Source organism: Phlebotomus papatasi, chromosome 3 (genome assembly GCF_024763615.1).
Source record: "Phlebotomus papatasi isolate M1 chromosome 3, Ppap_2.1, whole genome shotgun sequence".
Classification (NCBI taxonomy): domain Eukaryota; kingdom Metazoa; phylum Arthropoda; class Insecta; order Diptera; family Psychodidae; genus Phlebotomus; species Phlebotomus papatasi.
The window spans coordinates 12,313,488-12,331,850 of record NC_077224.1 but is presented as its reverse complement, the minus strand read 5'-3'; the positions used below and the strand labels follow the sequence as shown (position 1 = coordinate 12,331,850).

Below are 18,363 nucleotides of genomic sequence, written 5' to 3'. Positions count from 1 at the left end.
ACTACTGTTGCAGCGCCACCTTATTTGTCTGGCAAGAATTTACGAAGAAATGACAAAATTTTATGAACATTTACGAACAAATGTATGTAAAAGTACAACAAATGCTCGTCAAATGATCATGTTATGGACAATGTTTGTTAAAAAGAACAAACTTTTACGAACTTCTTTGTGGGTGGAAAATTACAAACATTTACGAACAATTTTACGATATTTTTTTTTTTTCAGTGTGGTAGTCCTATTTACTATACTTTTCTAATTTCTTTTCAAACTTTGTAACTGGGTCTTTGTTTTAATCCAATTTCACAAGTTCGCAAATACTTCTTATCAGCTTTTTTCTTAATAATTCTTGAAATATCATGAGACATCATGTTTATGAAAAAATATAGTGCTATTTTTAGGGAACCCTCTCTAAACTTCTCCAAAGATCAGAGAGATCATGCGTCACACTTATTAGGCTCTTGCCTTTAATTCAATTTCACAATGTATGAATCATAATTCGCGAGATTATCAATCAACAAAATAAATAAACACTTTTTGAAAAGAAAACAAAAATCCTCTGCTGATTGTGCAAATAGCCAAACGATATTTTTCCCTTTGATATTTGCTTTGCAGAAGTCACTCCAATGAGCGACAATTCCTCAAGGATTTTGTCACTTGTGCTCCAGGCTCTTCAGGAGCTAGATTGGCTGCCTGGCTTCAGCCTGAGCCTCGTCTGGACACGAATAAGTGTGAATTGAAGCCAATTGCTGAGCCAATTCACTATGGTTGGCCTACGCAATTGACTGTCGTGACACGTGATCAGTATGGGGATCTTGTCCTTGTGGCAGATCTTCGGGTTGAGATTACGGCTATTCCGGTGGAAGCGACAGGGAATGGGGGAAGGAAGATGCGTAGAATGTCCTTTTTGAGTAGCAATGATTTGGCTCCTCCACCAAAGGTTCCCTATGAACCAACCATGAAGGATAGGATGTGCTACAAGGCAATAACTTTCATGAAAGCTTATGAAGAGTATTCATTTGAGGAATTGAGATTTGTCAATCCCATTCAGACGAGGATTGTGGAGACACTGCTGGCAAAAGATATGGAAGATGGGACTTTTGGGGTGGCCTGGACGCCAAATTCTGTGGGAAATTTTTGCCTGACCGTGAGTGTTGATGGGATTCCGTTGGAAAATATAACAAGGGTTGAAGTTAAGGAGGCAGGAATTCCTCCGCCTCCGTCGAATATCAAGAGAGTTGAGCCTCCGAATAAATTAAGGAGGTTCCGGACGAAGAATTCTGCAGGATTGAGAATTCGGGCACACCCAACGCTCCAGTCTGAGCAAGTGGGAATCATCAAGATGGACGGGATTATCTCGTATATCGATGAAGTGGAGAATGATGATGGGGTTTGGGTTAGATTAAGCACGGAATCTATAAGGCAACACTGCACAAATGCCTGGTATCCGACGGAAGCCTGGTGTTTGCAGTACAATCAGCATTTGGGGAAGATGCTCCTGCATCCGGTTATTGAGCCCACTGTCACTAAAAGCGTCCTCGAGAGGATCCGGAAAAACAGTGCCAATGACGCAGAATCCTTCGATCCGGAAACCATCATTGAGCCTCAGCCAAAGCTGAAAATCAACTCGCCTAGCAAGAAAGGCTTTGATTTCTTCAGCTCAAACAAATTTACTCCTCCCCTGACCACAGATCTCCCCCCAGCCAGTGGAAGTCCCTTTGTTTTCCAATCCAAATCCTCCGGGAAGGGAAGCTTAGAAAGACAGGCAAAATCCGATGCCGCTTCCTTTCCCGCTGAGGCTTCCACTTCCAAAGAAGACTCTCCACGTTCCGGAAACCTATCTCAGAGCCCTAACCAAGGGACAAACATTAGCTCAACCATTGCAGGAGTTGTAGGTGGAGGCGCTAGCAAACTCCAAGCACTGAGCAAGTGGTTCAAGGGGGACAGTGTCGAAGGGAAAGATTTCACAAGAAGAAAGTCGGATTTTCATGAATTTGCCTCGGTTTCTGTGCGTGACATTGTCAAGGCGATCGGTGGTCAGGATTCGGGGAAGAGCAATGGGAATGGGATGACACCACCATGTGGCAGTCGCTCTTCCAGTCCAGTTGCCATTCCCAAACAGCCGCCAGATCAGGCGGGAAGAGTGCAAAATGCTGAAGATTTTTCAAGTGCCAGTCCGGAAGAATCCTCCGGCAAAATGGCAGAAAGTGCAGAATTTTCAGGATCTCTCTATTCGGGGAACTTTGCAATTGGATCCAATGTGAGTGGAAATGCTGAGGGATCATCACCAAAAAGGAGTCCCAGGAAATCGAGGAATAGGAAACTATCACCAGGAATACGTAAGTCGAATTTTAATTATATTTTATAAAATTTTATTTATGACTATTTTCAAAATTTACAATTTTGATGCATTTCTTTTTCTTCCATTTATGAAGTATTAGGCGCACTTATTTATTTCTGATTACAAATATTAAAATAAAATTTAGGCCACGCCCCTTTTGGTGTTACAGTTGTCAAAAAATATTTGGAGTGGTTGGAAAATTTAGTGAAGAGTATTTTGTAAGCGATTTAATCGTCTTTACAATTTAGGTTTTTGATATGTCCTTATTGTAGCATAAATAAAAAATAAGCCACGCCCCTTTAGTATTTTTAAATACAGAAATTATGTTACAGCCCAGAATGTGTATAACTGATTTTTTTCAGGATTTTTGTTGCAATTGTCATTCTTAGCAAATCGAAATGCCCTGAAGAAAATCCTATTCAGCATCAAAAAATTGATAAAGTTAATATTCAAAAAAGAAAAAGAAACAAAAAATAGTATGCCTAAATAATGTGAGTGAAAAATTTCCGTCTCTCGAGAAAATCCGCGAAAATGTTGTTCCCACGAAAATCCGCAAATTTTCGCTGCCCGCGAAAATCCGAAAAACACTGCGACAATCGAAAGAATTTATGGTCCGCGAAAAATTTTTTGACCGCAAAAATTTTGCAGATCACGGAAATCCGTAAAACGCATTGTAGCCTACGAAAGAATTTGTAGTCAGCGAAAATCCGCGGAAAGTTTCATGTTCACGAGAATCCTCAAAAATTTCGCAGTTCGTACAAATCCGAAAAAATTTCGCAGCTCGCGAGAATCTGCAAAATGCTTTGTGGCCTATGAAAGAATTTGTCGTTAGCGGAAATCCGCGAAAACTTTTGTGGCCCGCGAAAATACGTAAAAATATGACAGATCGCGAAAATCCGCGAAAAACTTAACGACAAACGAAAGAATTTGAGGAAATTCAAATCTTATTCGCAGTCTTATGGCCTGCGAAAATCTGCGAAACATTTTCCGGCCTACGAAAGAACTTGTGGTCAGATAAAATCTGCAAAAACCTTTGCAGCCCGCGACAATCCGCGAAAAATCCTATGCCCACAAAAATCCGCAAAAATTTCACAGCTTGCGAAAATCCGCGAAACACTACGACAAACGAAAAAATTTATGGTCAGTGGAAATCCGCGAAAAGTTTTATGGCCTGCAAAAATCCGCGAAATATTTTCCGGCATACAAAAGAATTTGTGGTCAGCGGAGAAGTTTCATGGACACGAAAATCCCCGCAACATTTTAGGGCCTAAAAGAATTTGTAGTCAGCAAAAATCCGCGGAAAATTTCATGCTCACGAAAATCCGCTAAACATTTTGCAGCCCGCGATAATCCGCGAAAAATTTTATGCCCATGAAATTCCGCAAAAATTTCGCAACCCACGAAAATCTGCGAAATACTTTACGGCTTACGAAATAATTTGCGGTCAGCGGAAATCCACGGGAAGTTTTGTGACCCTCGAAAATCTTCGAAAAATTTCATGCTCACAAAAATCTCAAAAAATGTTCACGGCTCGCGAAATATTTTACAGCAAACTAAAGAATTTGTGGTTAGACAAAATCCGCGTAAACTTCTGTGGGCCGTGAAAATCCGCGAAAAGTTTCATGCCCACGAAAATAGGCGAAACATTTTAGGGGTCTACAAAAGAATTTGTAGTCTACAAAAATCCGCGGAAACTTTGACATTTTGACGGCCTACGAAAGAATTTGCAGGTAACAAAAATCTGCGGAAACCGCGGAAACTTTTGTGGTCCGCGAAAATCCGAAAAAATTTCCTACTTACGAAAATCCGCAAAATTTCCAAAGCCCACGAAAATCTGCGAAATTTAATTATACAAGAGCATACCTAGCCTACGACGCATTATTTTTGTTTAATAAAATGATACAGAATGAGGGTAGTATTTTACTGCTCGAACTCTACGGAGAGAGCAGTATATAATCCCTCGATTTTTCCAAACCACCCCCCCCCCCGAAAATTTCCACCTTCCACCCCCCGGAGACCAGTTTTCTCAACAAATCTTCACGTTTCAGTCGATTTCTGAGAAATCTCGTCACGCTGTTTGCCCGTCTATCCGTCCGATTGTCGCCAGCTCTAGAGGCCAAACGGTTAGAGGTAGAGACTTGGGACCTTCGGGGGACCCCTATAAGTCGACCCGAGGATCATTAACATGCCCCTCATTTCCCCCCACCGCTCCCCTTCCCCTCCAAAACCATGTTTTTTGGGATTGCTCGAAAACGCGTCGTGCGTTTTTTTTTTCATTTTTGGATATGTTTTAGAGATTATCTAGGCGAACATTTCGTCCATATACGAAAATACCGTTGAATCATTCCTAATAACGATTTTTCAAGGTCAGAGGTTAAAAAGACACTAGAGAGCGTATTGATCAAGCAAATTGGGGTTATGTTTGGGGTCGTTGGAAAGGTCTTGGAATTTCCGACATAACTGAACCGGTTCCAATCGGTAATGAACCGGTTCATAACCGTTAACTAATTTTTATCTGATAATTGAAAATCAATTCTATTACTTTTAAAATTGTTTTGAGGGATCTTTTGAGTGATTTATGAATCGGTTCAAATCGGTTGAACACCGGTAAACGGTAAATGATACAAAAGTACTATTGCGGTGTAGCATCTAAGTTCACGAGTTCGAGCATTTCGCAAAGCCTGGGACGCTTTACCACCCCTTTTTAAAAAGTACTTAATGAAAATCAAGTAATTAAACTGCTTAAATTGATAAAGGTTCTTAAGTAGGCGTGGCCTAATTGTCTTTAAAAGCAGAATAATCGTTTTGCATCCCTTATCATTATTATTATTATAGTTGATTCCCGATCTTCTAACAGTAATTGATAAGTAATGCAAATTAGAAATAAACTGTTTCTGCTTATAGTTCTTAAAGAAGGCGTGGCCTAATTAATTAAATTGACAACTTTCAACTCTTTTTATTATTAAAATGTTGTAAGTGGTTCCCTCCAATGCTCCTGGTTCTATAAATAGACCACACTACATCAAATAATAGTGAAGAAATCAAATAATTGGTTGTACTTCATGAATAGGGCGTGGTCTAAAACTCTAAATAGACTCAGGCTGATCCTGAAGAATATTTAGCCGTAAAATATTTCGGAAAAGATTCGGATTGAACTAAAATGCATGGATAGTTTAGGATTTCTGTCTTGTATGATCTTTTACCACCGATTTATTTTGTCTAAATATTCTAAAGGATTGGCCTGAGTCTGTAAGGGGCTTAAAAGTGTTTCAAGTGGCATACTCTGAAAAAAAGTGTCTTGTTAAACGAACAAATGGATTTTGTTAAAATTTTGTCAAAAGGATGTTATTTATCAATTTGATAAAACTTTTCCTTGCATTTTATATGGAAAAACACCCTCTTGACAAACTTTTAACAAGATCCAGTTGGCCGCCTATTTGACAAAACTTTTCCATATTCTGTATGGAAGAACATCTTTTTTACAAACTTGTCTTGTTAATTTGACAATACATTTTTTTTCAAAGTAGCTTTGTCTTAATCCTTAATTGAAGAAAGTCATTTATCACTGACTTTAACCAATGCCAGGGGGCGTGGCCTAAAATTCCAAATTAGAAATTTTATTCTTTTTTTTTCGCAAAGAACAATCTTTTGAATAAGATTAACTTTTGGTAAGTTCTAAGAGTTTTTGCGCCAATTGATGCCTTGAAATCCCACAAATTGTGTTTTACCTTCAAATGACATGTTTAATTGCGTATAAATGCATCACAATGCGGCATCATAAACTCGATTGTTTCAATAAGCAATTAATTGTTCTTTTGCAGAACAATTAAGTGCCACTGATAGAGACACTCCGATTAATCAAATGCCCAGCAATGATAAGTCCGTGAGTTCAGGGGAAGCCACTGATGTGGAAATTCCCATGAGGAATGCTGTGCCCAAAAAAGCTCTTCCTCCGGCTCTGGCTGAGAGTCTAAGGGCAGTTTTTGCGGCATTTCTCTGGCACGAGGGAATTGTCCATGATGCCATGGCATGTGCGTCATTCTTGAAGTTTCATCCGACCCTATCGAAGCAGGGAGCGGTAGTGGTGACCAGAGGAGAGGCCAAAGATGCCTCCCTGACGCGAGAACAGAAGGCCCAACAGAGGCATTCGGTGGAAGTGGCCAATGCGGGCAATTATCTCAATATTCGACCTTCCACTTTGGAAGCTCTGGCCAAATCGGGCAATTCCTCAGTGCACAATCGTCGGAGGGGGGATAAATGCAAGTTGCACTCCCTTCCGGAAATTGTGACAGTTCTGCCTCCGGCTCTGAGGTGCCTGGTTTATCTCTGGGAGCAATTGTGCCTGAACTGCGTGCAATTGGTGCAGAGCAATGCAGTGGCATCGTTTGGGGATCAACCGACCAAGGAGAGTCCTCCCAATCGATCAGCCAGGGATATTTTTGGGGAATTCAATTGTGAATCCCGCAAAGGGAGGAAGAAGAAGAAGGATGAGGGTAGTTACTGCGAAATGTGTGAGATCTTCCTCCCAATTCCAGTCACCTATCACATGAGGGTAGTTCATCCGGGCTGTGGGAAGTCAGCCAATGGAAAAGGGTACAATTCCGTCGGGACTTACTGCAAAGGTTGGGCAGGAAATTGTGGCGATGGCGGCAAAGGGGCAACCAGTTGGTATTTGTTGTGTGAAAAATGTCGGGATAAGAATCTTCCTGGGCAGAAGAATATCAATCTGAATTGTTCGCCGCAGCAGTGTCAGGGGGATAAACTTGAGAGTTTGTTTGGCCTCAAAACGTCTCTCATTGTTAACTCAGATATTTACACGATGATGAAGGAGAATGCGCTATTTCTGCTTGAGCTGTCGTCCAATGGCATCGGCAGCTTGACGGCAGATCAAAAGAGATCTCCACAGCAGATTCCCATCATGACGGAGGATCAGGTCAATCAGCTGACCAGTGATATGAATAGGCCCAGCACGAGTCGCGGGGACGGAGGAAGGGAGAATTTCAATCAGAAGATGATGCACCGTCTCAGTGGGATTAGGACATCACCGAGAGAGGCTAAAATGGGAGGGAATCAGGGACGTGGGATTCATGGGAATTCGGGTTGTCTGTCGCCGGAACTTCTCTGGCCAGCTCCGGAAATGTTCTCGTGCCTGGAATCATTGGGAGCTTCCCTGAGTGAGGACATCCTCTACAACATGTTTGAGTACAATTCCGGGGACAATGGATTCGACAGGGTAAGTCACATTCATTTTATTTTTCAGTTTTGTGAGATTTTTTCAAGGGGTTTGTCATTTCGAAAATGAGGTACATCGTCGAGAAAAGTAGATTTGAAAGATGAATTATTTGAAAAGGATCCAGGACGACCAACATTGATTCCTAAAAATCACAAAAGGCTAACTTTTAGCTAAAAATATACTTTGAGAGAAATGTCTGAAAATTTTCTCACTTTTCCTTATTCTCTTTTTGAATAATTGTGCTCTTGACTTCTTTACAACAAAAAAATGTCATAAATTTCGAAGGTTTTTCACATAAAGTATACACTGGATCTGAAAGTTAGTCCCCTGTAATTTTAAAGGAGCTACATCGTCAGTTAAATCAGCAATTATCGTAACTTTATTTTTGCCATTTCGTGATATATACATATTTAGAATCGGCGTAAATTTTGTTTATTAAACGCCTATGAGAAACAGAAACTTTTATAAACCCAATAAAAATTATTTTAAGCAAAAATTATCGTAAGTGCTCTTAATTAACAAAAATTTCAGAATTTGTCGTAACTTCCATTTTTGGGGAAGTTACGACAAATTTCCATACAAAATTTTCAGTAATCAGCATTTGCCGTATCTTCTTTTGCTCGTTTGCGTGGCTTGTAATTTGCAGCAAAAATTTAATATTTCTCATTAAAACGTTCACAAATTCTTCCAAATATCCGAAAAAAGTGCGAATAATGCAACATTAAATTATTTTAATTCAATATTTATGAGAAAAAAGTGAGAAAAAATCCTTGCCCATCTGTCGTTAATTCAAAACAAAACAAGCGACCGTGGCGCACAAAATTTATTCAATAAAAGTTACGAAATAAAAGCTTTTAGGGACAGGGATAAGAGTTTAATTGATTAATTTAGTCAAATAAAGACGCTTGTTATCACTAGAGTCATTGAAATTGATATAATGCATTTTTGAAAATTGTCGTAACTTCCAATATCTCCATACATTGGAAGTTACGGCTTTAAAAACGATGCAAGTTACGATAAAATATTATTGTGTTTCATCGAACATATATCTCAATATCTCAGCTTTTAAATCATTTTATAAAGATTTTCTCGAGTTAACTTACGGTTTATTAGTACCACTTTTATTATTTTGACTCAAAAGTATCGCATTCGGGACTCATTTTTAAGAAAAATAAAGCTGAACTGAAAATTTAGTCTCCTGAAAAGTTGTCAAAAGAAAGTTACGACAAATGCTGATTTAACTAACGATATATTTGAGTAACTTTACAAGAATAATCTTGGTAAAAAAAAGCAAACCAACGATTATCCTTGTAATATTCTTTTACTCTGTACATTGATTGTTTGAAGCATAATTCACTGGTATTTTTTGATAAACAAGAAAACATGCACAGAAACCATTTTATTTATAATTCAATGAATTTCTCAATGTATTTCAAAGGTTAAAGGAGACGCTTTCTTTGATTACAAAAAATTGCAGCAAGTTTATTTCATTTATTGTTAAAGAAGCTTTATTACTGGATTAAAAATTTAAAAAAAAGCTATCAGGAACGAGCCTATTGAAATTTATGAAATACCGAAAAACCAGATATTTTTCCTAGTTTTTTTGTTTTATATGGAAAAAATAATTCTGCGATGGTGCCGAGCCGAGTCTTCTTCGAACTTACAGAACCGTTTATCAGAATTTGTGTAAGCCGACGGCTTCAGGCGTCCTACTGAGACAATTTAGAAATACACATTGGCATTCATATTTACGGTGCGGTTCAAAAACCTCAGTAGAAATCGATAATTTGTCATGACGGAAGTCCAGGGGTGGAATGATAACTTTTCGATACTATCGAATCGATAGTATCGATAAATCTATATCTGTTAGATTAAATGAAAGTCGACATTATACGCATTTTTGAGCCATTCATTGTGACATTCTTAAAAGAATGAGACTGTTGATAAACATTTATAATAGCTACAAACAATGCAGTTATTGTTTAAATTTTTCAGAATCGACAGTCGATAGTATCGAAAATAAGTTATCATGTCACCCAGGTCTTTAAATACGGTGGTCTTTGACGTCCTGTGACCATTCGAATGTCTAACTAAATCATCGTAAGATTTTCTCTTCAGATAGATACAATCATTTTCCTTGTTAATCAATTGCTCAATTGATTTTTTTTTCATAAACGAAAAAAAACAAATCTGCAACTGTCCTTAAACGTGCAAGCCAAGTTACTTATTCGCTCTATCGAGTATAACTTTTTTTGGAAGATCGATGAAATCTTGTCGTTTTTGAAATTTGAAAAGCTTCATATGGAGGTGATTTTCCAGTTTTTGTTTAATGGCTTCTACACACTTGTAATTTTTTTTTAAATGCCTTTTTAAAGAAATTTTTCCCTATCCTCATAGGCAGAAACGTCAGAATTAAAAAAAAGGCATTTTTTAAAGAAATTTCTACTAATGTGTAGACGCCATTTAGTGGTCAAATATGATACTTTTGTAGAGAAAGAATTTTTTCGGCCTCTGGGAAATTGAAAAACTCATGGGTACTCTCGTCCCCAAAAGAACGAAAAGAAGACAACCTTCAATTTTCCAAACGCCAATAATATCAATTTTGTGAATTATTTTTGCATGTCAAATGACTCCTTTACAATGTTGATCACTAAAACAAGAAGAATTATTGACCAGTATCTTCTGTGATGTCCAGGAAGTGCTAAAAAAGACACCCAGCTCCTGCTTGCCAACAGATTCCTCATAATATTTCACACAATAACATTTTAGCATGCATTTTCTTCAACACAATGTTATTGCAGACACATTAAGCTATCTCAAAAGCATAAAAGACACTTCCTGGACAATCAGAATTCACCAAAATCTGGAAGGATAGGAAAAACTTCCCTGAAAACAATCTCCCGCGCTGCCAAATGTCAAAATTATCGGCCTTATTGGCAAAAATGTCGATCCCGCTTGGATTTTTGTTACAAGGTTGGTGTCAAAAAGCAAATGGCGGGCATTGGCGGGATAACCTTACATTTGACCTCTAGATTTTTGGGGACGAGAGTACCCATAATGTATGAACAAGTTTTTTTTTGAAAATTTAAGAAAAAATTGTTTTTCGAATTTATGTAATCTTTAATTGATAGTTATCATACTTATTGGCCCCGAGAGGTTTTTCCTTATTCGGGTCTAGAAATATGAAAAAAGTCACAATATCTGCAAGGAAGCAGAAAATCGAAAATTCGCGATTTTTGAACAAGAATATCTAAGCTTAGGAGTTAATTAAGATCCTGCAAAGAATATCCTAGATTTGGGCATCCTTACTGTGTTATCACACTTGCACATTAAAATTTTAATATGATTCACATTAAATGTCGCTGGTGAGAGTCCAAATGTGTAATTTATGTTTTTTAATTATTTTATATTAAAAATTTGATCTATTATTTGTTGATAAAAAGGTAGACTTGACCCGCAAAATTTGATATAAATTGATTTATAGCATTAATGCGAAAAATTAATGCGATTTTCTCTTTAATTTTTTAATGTGAAAAATATTTATGCTTTAGGTAAATTTAAACTTATTTTTGCAGGCCAAGTCCACTTCTTTATCAATAAATAGAAAAACCCCAAGTGACTCAAAGACACAAATAAAATATTTTAACGCTCACAAGTGACAATTAATGTGAATCCAAGTGTGAATCACATTAAAATTTTAATGTGCAAGTGTGATAACGCCGTTATAGTTTGTAATTATCCAGAAGAATAGGATTTTTATCGATTCTAGATAGTTTAAAAAAGATTGTTGTTTCCATGGGTACCCAGAGTCCTCAAGGAGACGAAAGAGTTAAAGTAGGTTTAGTGTTCACTAGAATTCGCTGGATTTACAATATACCTCAAATTTGAAATGACAAACCCTTTTTAATTTAAATTTTGAAATTTTCTTCATGAAGAATCATTATAAAATATCAATTGAACGCATTATTTGACCTTTCTATTAGAAAATTGTTGGTTTTATAATTCTTCTCTCAAATGGAGAGAAAGGCAGGGGGGGAGGAAGATCACTTAATGATTGCGATCATTGTTATTTGTTGAGTTAATTCAAGATCGGTAAAATGAGTCTCAATTGATGATGATTATCTCAAAAATGCAGCCACTGTCGGACATTTCGTTTGACTCGATCGATCAGACAGGAACTGATATTCTTGGACAACTCAATACATCGTCCAACATGAAGTTCCACCGGAGCTTTTCAATGGGTCAAGGGTGGAATGGTCAGGCACGCAATTACAAATTCTACGGTGGGCAAAATCCAGAGGTGTCCAATAATCAAGTTGATGGTGGATCGCGTGTCATTCTGCGACGCCGGAATAATTCAACATGCGACAATGGTAGGGTCAATGGGAATTTTCTGGGTGGAAAAGGTGCTTTTTATTGTGGGAATTTTACAGATGCCGGATCTCTGTTACTCTGCTATCCGTCGAATAATTTGAGAAAGTTGGTGCCTGAGGAATTTATTGGGGCTTCTTGTGTGGTTCAGCAGGGTTTAGGGCAGCAGCAGCAGCAGGCTCAGGTTCAGACAGCTGCGGCTGTGGATGAACTTGAAGGGAATACCAATGTCAATGCTGAGCAGATGGGGATGGGTGCGGGGAATGGGGGGAAGAAGAAGGAGGGAGGGTCTGTGGCGGCATGTTTGATGTCCAGACCCGTGATGATGTTCATCCTGAAGCAGCATGATCTGGTTAAGTTGAGATTTGCCATGAAGAGAAGCCTGAGAGTGGCTACTTGCAGGATTTATTCCCTGCAGGCTCTGAATTGGCTCATGAGAACTGTTACTCAGACAATTTGTCTTCATGACCTTATGTGGTGGTTTGTGACTTCCCTGACGCCCGTGTCGGAGGAATTGAGGATTGAGTCAGATGGGGAGATTGCCCTGGAACATCCTGTGTCCACAACTCAACTCAGTGGACATGTTTCTTCTGTTCTGACTCAGAGTTTGCATGCTTTTCTGCAAACTGTTGCAGATCTAACATTGCTCTTGCCAGCTGGATCATCCCTTCAGCGAACGGCAATTCAGTGCTTTGGGATTAGGTTTAGGCAGGCTGATCATCAGTTTCTGCACAGATCGAGGGTTTTTGGGAATATCTCGAAGATTCTGTCCAGATCGGATGAACAGAATGAGAATATGGTGCTGTCCTCGACAATTGCTCTGCAAGAGTCCAATTGCAATGTCCAGAATGGTGGAACGAGGATCAGTAGTTTGATGGATTTGCAGGGAATGTTTGAGTTGACAGTGTCCTCCAGGCAAGCCATGGTAGGAGCTCTCCTGGACAATTCCACAGAGACTTTCTGGGAGAGTGATGAAGAGGATAGGAACAAGTCCAAGATCATTGATATTTCCATAAGTAAGCTCAATTATGTCTGCAGGCAGATTTTTGTCCACATTGACAATAGCCGGGACATTGGGAATAAAGTGCAGAACATTATGTTCTATGCTGGACAATCCCTCGGAGATACCAATCTCCTGAAGAGTGTGGACATTGAGGGAGTGGCTAATCAGGGAACTTGGATCTCAGCAACTGTCCGGGAGGAGTGTTCAACGCATTTTCGGCTGGTGCTGAGTGGACAGGATCCAACGCTCCGGGTCAGGAGTATCCGGCTAATGGGATATCCTCTCTTGGAAGATAAATTCACAGCGTTGAAACATAACTTAAAACTGACAAATTCCCTGCAGATTCAGCACAGAAATTGTGAAGCAGAAACCCTAAGAGTTTTCAGGCTAATCACTGGCCAGGTCTTTGGAAAACTGATCCTCGGAGAGCAGCAAGATTACCCAGCGGAAACCTACGCAGCAGTTGCAATGGAAGCCAGTGGAGCAAGTCTCCAGGCAGATTCCCTGGACATGAGGGAGCATATGGTGGGAATTCTCTTCAGTCGAAGTAAACTGTCCCATTTGCAGAAGCAAGTCATTGTTCACATTGTCCATGCCATCCGGAAAGAGGCACAGCGTTCCAAGGAAGAATGGGAAGCTGTAAATTCCGTGGCTCAGATCGATGGGAAAAGTGACGTTAGCAGTGAAAATTCTCGTCCTCCCGACACTTACTGCTTCGAAATGCTAAGTATGGTCCTTGCACTGTCCGGAAGTACCGTTGGCAGATCCTACCTCTCCCATCAGTACGGTCTCCTCAAGGATCTCCTCACTCTCCTGCATACAGGAAGTGATAGAGTTCAGAGGCAAGTTACCGCTCTGCTCCGGAGAATGCTTCCGGAAATCTCTCCGGACAGCCTTGGAGATCTTCTGGGGATCACAAAAATGCCTCCAACGGACTTTAGTATTGTCAATCAGGCCGGAGGGGATTTTGACATGAAGCGTCTGGGGATAATTGACATTTTCCTGGCTGTTGTGGCCAAATCACTGCAGTTGCAGGTGAAAGTGAAGAATACAACGGTGATCAATGGTACTCCGGGAGCAAATAAAAATCCCCCGGTCGTCAGGCTTTCCCACTGCATTGACTTCAATATTCACAATCTCAGAGGATCACTGGAACGCAGGGAGGAGTTTATTGATTTCGGGGACAGTAGCTGGGAGGAGGGAGATCAGTCGGCTATTGAGGAGGTCCATGAGCTCGAGGAGGATAGTCAGAGGTATGATGTGAAGAGGAGACCGAAGGAGGATGTGAGGAATGTCAATCAGAGATGGTTCCTCAAGGGAAGCATCTCGGTGAAGCAAGCAGAGAACATCATTAATCTCATCCGGGATATGGCGAGCGTGAGTACATTTTTTTTTTGGTTTTTTTAATGAATTATTTCCCAAAAAATGGTTTAGGTAAAGAAAATCGAGCATTCAGCAAAGTCACATTTTGCCAGTGTCCTGAAGGAACACAGAGAAATCCGCAAAAGTTAAAATAACATTCTGGAAATGTTTATTTTACCCTGCAGTATTGATCCGAAATCGGTGTAAATATTACCCTTTTCAGGTGTACTGGGGGTTAAAGTTACACTTTTTCATGTTAATTTTACCCTTAAAAAGGTGTAAAATTAACATTAAAAAAAAATGTTGATATATTTTTACACCTAAAAAGTGTTAAAGTTATGAGGAAAAAAGTTAATCCCACCTTCTTTTTTTCTCACTGAATGAATTATTTCTCAAAAAAATCGTTTAGGTAAAGAAAATCGAGCATTCAGTAAAGTCACATTTTGCCAGTGTCCTGAAGGAATTGAAGTCCAGAGTAGGGATCCGGGCACGAAGTAATCTTGCGCGCTGCGCGCAGGGGAGAGGGAGAGTCATTTTTTCAACTTTTGCGCGCAAGACTCACTGTTTGCGCGCAATTTCTTTTTTGCGCGCAAACTTTTTTACGCGAAAAACATTTTATTGAAGACTGATAAAGGTAATACCAATCAACAATCTGTGGGTTCGTCCTCCTTTACACAGTATATTTTGTTTCGAAAAAAGTCGCATGTTTGGAGAAAAATTAGGTATTAAGGAATGGTTGCAGGCGTTGCAGGGAATATTTTCAGTTTAAACATAAAACGGTTAAATTGTGCATAAAACTTTCACTGCTTAAGCATAAAAGAGGTTAATTAATCATATTTCTAAATCTAAAACACATGAAACGGCTAGTAGTTAAACAGTCTCTGCTTGAGCTGTGCGTATTTTAGCAAAATCTTTACCTTTTTATGCTTAAGCTGTGTGTGTATTATACACAATCTTAAACATTTTATAACAAGGTTGTGTAGATTTTGCACACAATTTAGATTTTTTTAAGCAGAAGCTATACGGTTTTAGTGCACAATTTTAACCGTTTCATATTAAAGGAGAAGAAGATTTATACGGACTTTACACGCTCGTCTGACACAGGGTAAGCGGGACCCAGCGTTGAGCCGTTAATTAACACCTAGCTTTAGGCACTATTTTAGCCCTCAGAGGCAAGATTCGAGTGGTAGGCACAAATTAAGGACTGAATCTTGCCACGTATATCAATGGCGGTGGAATGAAACTGTCAATTTTAGGGGAATGTAGGCATGGTCCGCACAGAGTGAACCTTCAAACGATACGAATTTTCTTCTTGTTTGCAAGGAGCTGACTTACCATTTATCATCTCGTCTCATGAGCTTAATAATTATCTATCTTATGGCTAAGAAATGATGAACTAGCTCTTTGCAAACAAAGAGAAAATTTGCGTTGTTTGAAGGTTCACTCTGTGCGAACCATGCCAACATACCCCTACATCCTGATTTCACCTTCAAATTTTATATAAATTATAGAAGCTACAAAGATAGGGATATGTTTTATTTAACCAGGATGAACGATTTAACACTTTAGAAAAGCAAAAACTATTGTGAAAAAAAATTGTCTCCTAAAAAATACCCTGAAAGGAATTAAAACCACGTATTTCAACATTGGAAATTTGTTTATAGTTACTACGACACTGTTCTCTAGACGAAACGCACCCACGCACATTTATTATTATTAAAAGAAAAACCACTAAAATCACTGAGAATCTTTGCGAGAATTTTAAAAACAAATAAAATGATTGGAAAATATTCCATCTTGTCACTGACAGCTGAGCAACAAGGCCGGCAACATAATTTTCGTAGTTCCGCTCTTCACCACCATGAACGCAAAACAGTGTCCTTCACATATATTTAGTAAAGGGATATTTTGTATGGGAGCTTCTTAAAAGTAAGTTATGAAAGATAGGGGTTAATTGAGGCTATAATCCACGCTTACTTGGTCAGACGGGCGGTTTGTGCTGAGGTAGTGCGGGATTTATGCACAATTTCGAATGTTAAATCTATACTACTTCGCATGCACATGCTATTGAATCTGTGGTTTGTGTCTGATAGAAAAGTGCTTATAAGTGAAGTATTTATTTTCAGTGAAAGGTGATTTCCAGTGAAAAACTGAGATATTCGGTGAAAAAGTGATTTTCAGTACAAAACGTGATTTTCAGTGAAATTGATTTTATGTGGAAAAGGTAATCTTCAGTGACAAATAAATTAGTTTTGGGTGTTCTATATTCAGTGTTTTCTTGAAAATAGTTGACCTATAGTGAATAGTGGAAACTAACTAAAACAAACCAGTCATAAGCCCAGATAAGCTTATGGTAGTTGAGATTCTTTACAAGTGACCTCGGAATGCGTGCAACTCGGGGTGCTTAAAACTTGGAATGTGTGAAAATTTGATCGTAAATTGAATTTTGGGGGTAAAGAATCACGTCGAGCCAATTTTATTCATTTCGACAGTCGTTAAAAGTTTATTCGACGCGATTCTTTACCTTCAAAATTCACCTCACAATCGAATTTTCATGCATTCTGAGTTGCAAGCACCCCGAGTTACACGAATTTCGAGGTCACCTGTAAAGAATCTCAGCTACCATAAGCTTATCTGGGCTTATCACTGGTTTGACAAAATACCTAAGGATTTCATTGACTATTACTGAAACTACAAGAATCCTTTTGAGGATCATTGTACCTTATTTGGTACATAACATATCCCTATATACTTTGACATGGTAGACCGGATCGACGAAGACTATCAATAAGTTCTAGAATTAATGAAAGTCTCGCGAGCAGCAGAGTGCAAAGTCACCCGCAATGACGGTACTATTAAATCATTCCTAATAACGGTTTTTCAAGGTCGAAGGTTAAAAAGGTTCTCAAAAGTCACACTTTTGAGGTTATGAATGCAGACGATTTTGTTGATGGGTTCCCAATTTGAAGGCTGTCACATTTTGTGTAGTCTCTTGAGTTGTCAAAAATACCAACGTCGAGATTTGCCAACTGAGACCACGGGCTTACGTAATGGTTTTTCCATGAATATTAAAAGTAGGAAAAATTATGGAAAATTTCGGGAAAAAATCCAGTTAGATTATTTGCTTATGGCCAGAAATTTTCTCTGTAGGTATACTTAAATTTAGCACACTTTCACATAATTTTCCAGAATCACGATTGAAAAATGCAATGAGCGTTGGTAATAACGACGTCCAAATTAAGTCAGATTTAGGTAGAGATTAGGTAATACTGAGGTAAATACTGCAAGATAGCACTACTTGATTATTACGTAATTCCGACTACACTTGCTACTACGCTAATATAATAGAAAAATTCATTAAAAAATACAGTACATAGGAAAAGTTCGTGCAAAGAGTTCGCTTATTGCCATAAACTTTCTCTATTACTTAAATTTGACACACTTTCACATAATTTTCCAGAATCACGATTGAAAATTGGAGTGAGCGTTGCTAAAAACGACGTCAAAATTACGTCATGCTTAAGTAATATACTCAATCACAAAATGGTGTAGGTCATACATTTACGTATTTATGACCTCTTGATTACCACATGTAAATTTCCTATTTTCATCACGTCGTAATGAAGTAAATTTTAGGTAGTAACAATTAATATCGTGACCTGACGTATTAGTTACTTAAATTCTCCTAGTCAGACTTCAGCAGGTCAGTATAGATAAGTAGTGACGACGTCCGTATAAGGTTTTCATGTCACTTAGTAAGCCTTGTGTTACATGGGTATATAATGAAACTCTAGGATAGAAAATATATAAATATAATAATTTAGTACTGTATTTATCGTGAAAACAATGGCGTTTCCATTTGGAGTAGCGAAAAATTTCCATTTGGAGCAGGTTTTGAATTAGCTTAATTTACCCTAACCGATAGGATCAAGTTCTTTTGCAAAAATTAGAGAACACATTCTGTAGGGGAATCCTGTAACAGTATGACAATGTCATATGACAAATTTTATAAATTTCATGTTATAAATTAAAATAAATTAATTCAAAATAAGATTC

At 38.5% G+C, this 18,363-nt stretch overlaps 1 protein-coding gene across 1 annotated transcript in view; it reads left to right on the top strand.

Annotated features, from left to right (window-relative positions):
- Positions 1 to 18,363, top strand: part of LOC129807775 (E3 ubiquitin-protein ligase highwire) — a 105,326-nt gene that overhangs the window by 80,773 nt on the left and 6,190 nt on the right. The window contains exons 5-8 of the mRNA XM_055857259.1: positions 613 to 2,336; positions 6,160 to 7,571; positions 11,707 to 11,944; positions 12,005 to 14,322. Coding sequence (XP_055713234.1) covers positions 613 to 2,336; positions 6,160 to 7,571; positions 11,707 to 11,944; positions 12,005 to 14,322 — 5,692 coding nt within the window. The remainder of the gene's footprint in view (positions 1 to 612; positions 2,337 to 6,159; positions 7,572 to 11,706; positions 11,945 to 12,004; positions 14,323 to 18,363) is intronic.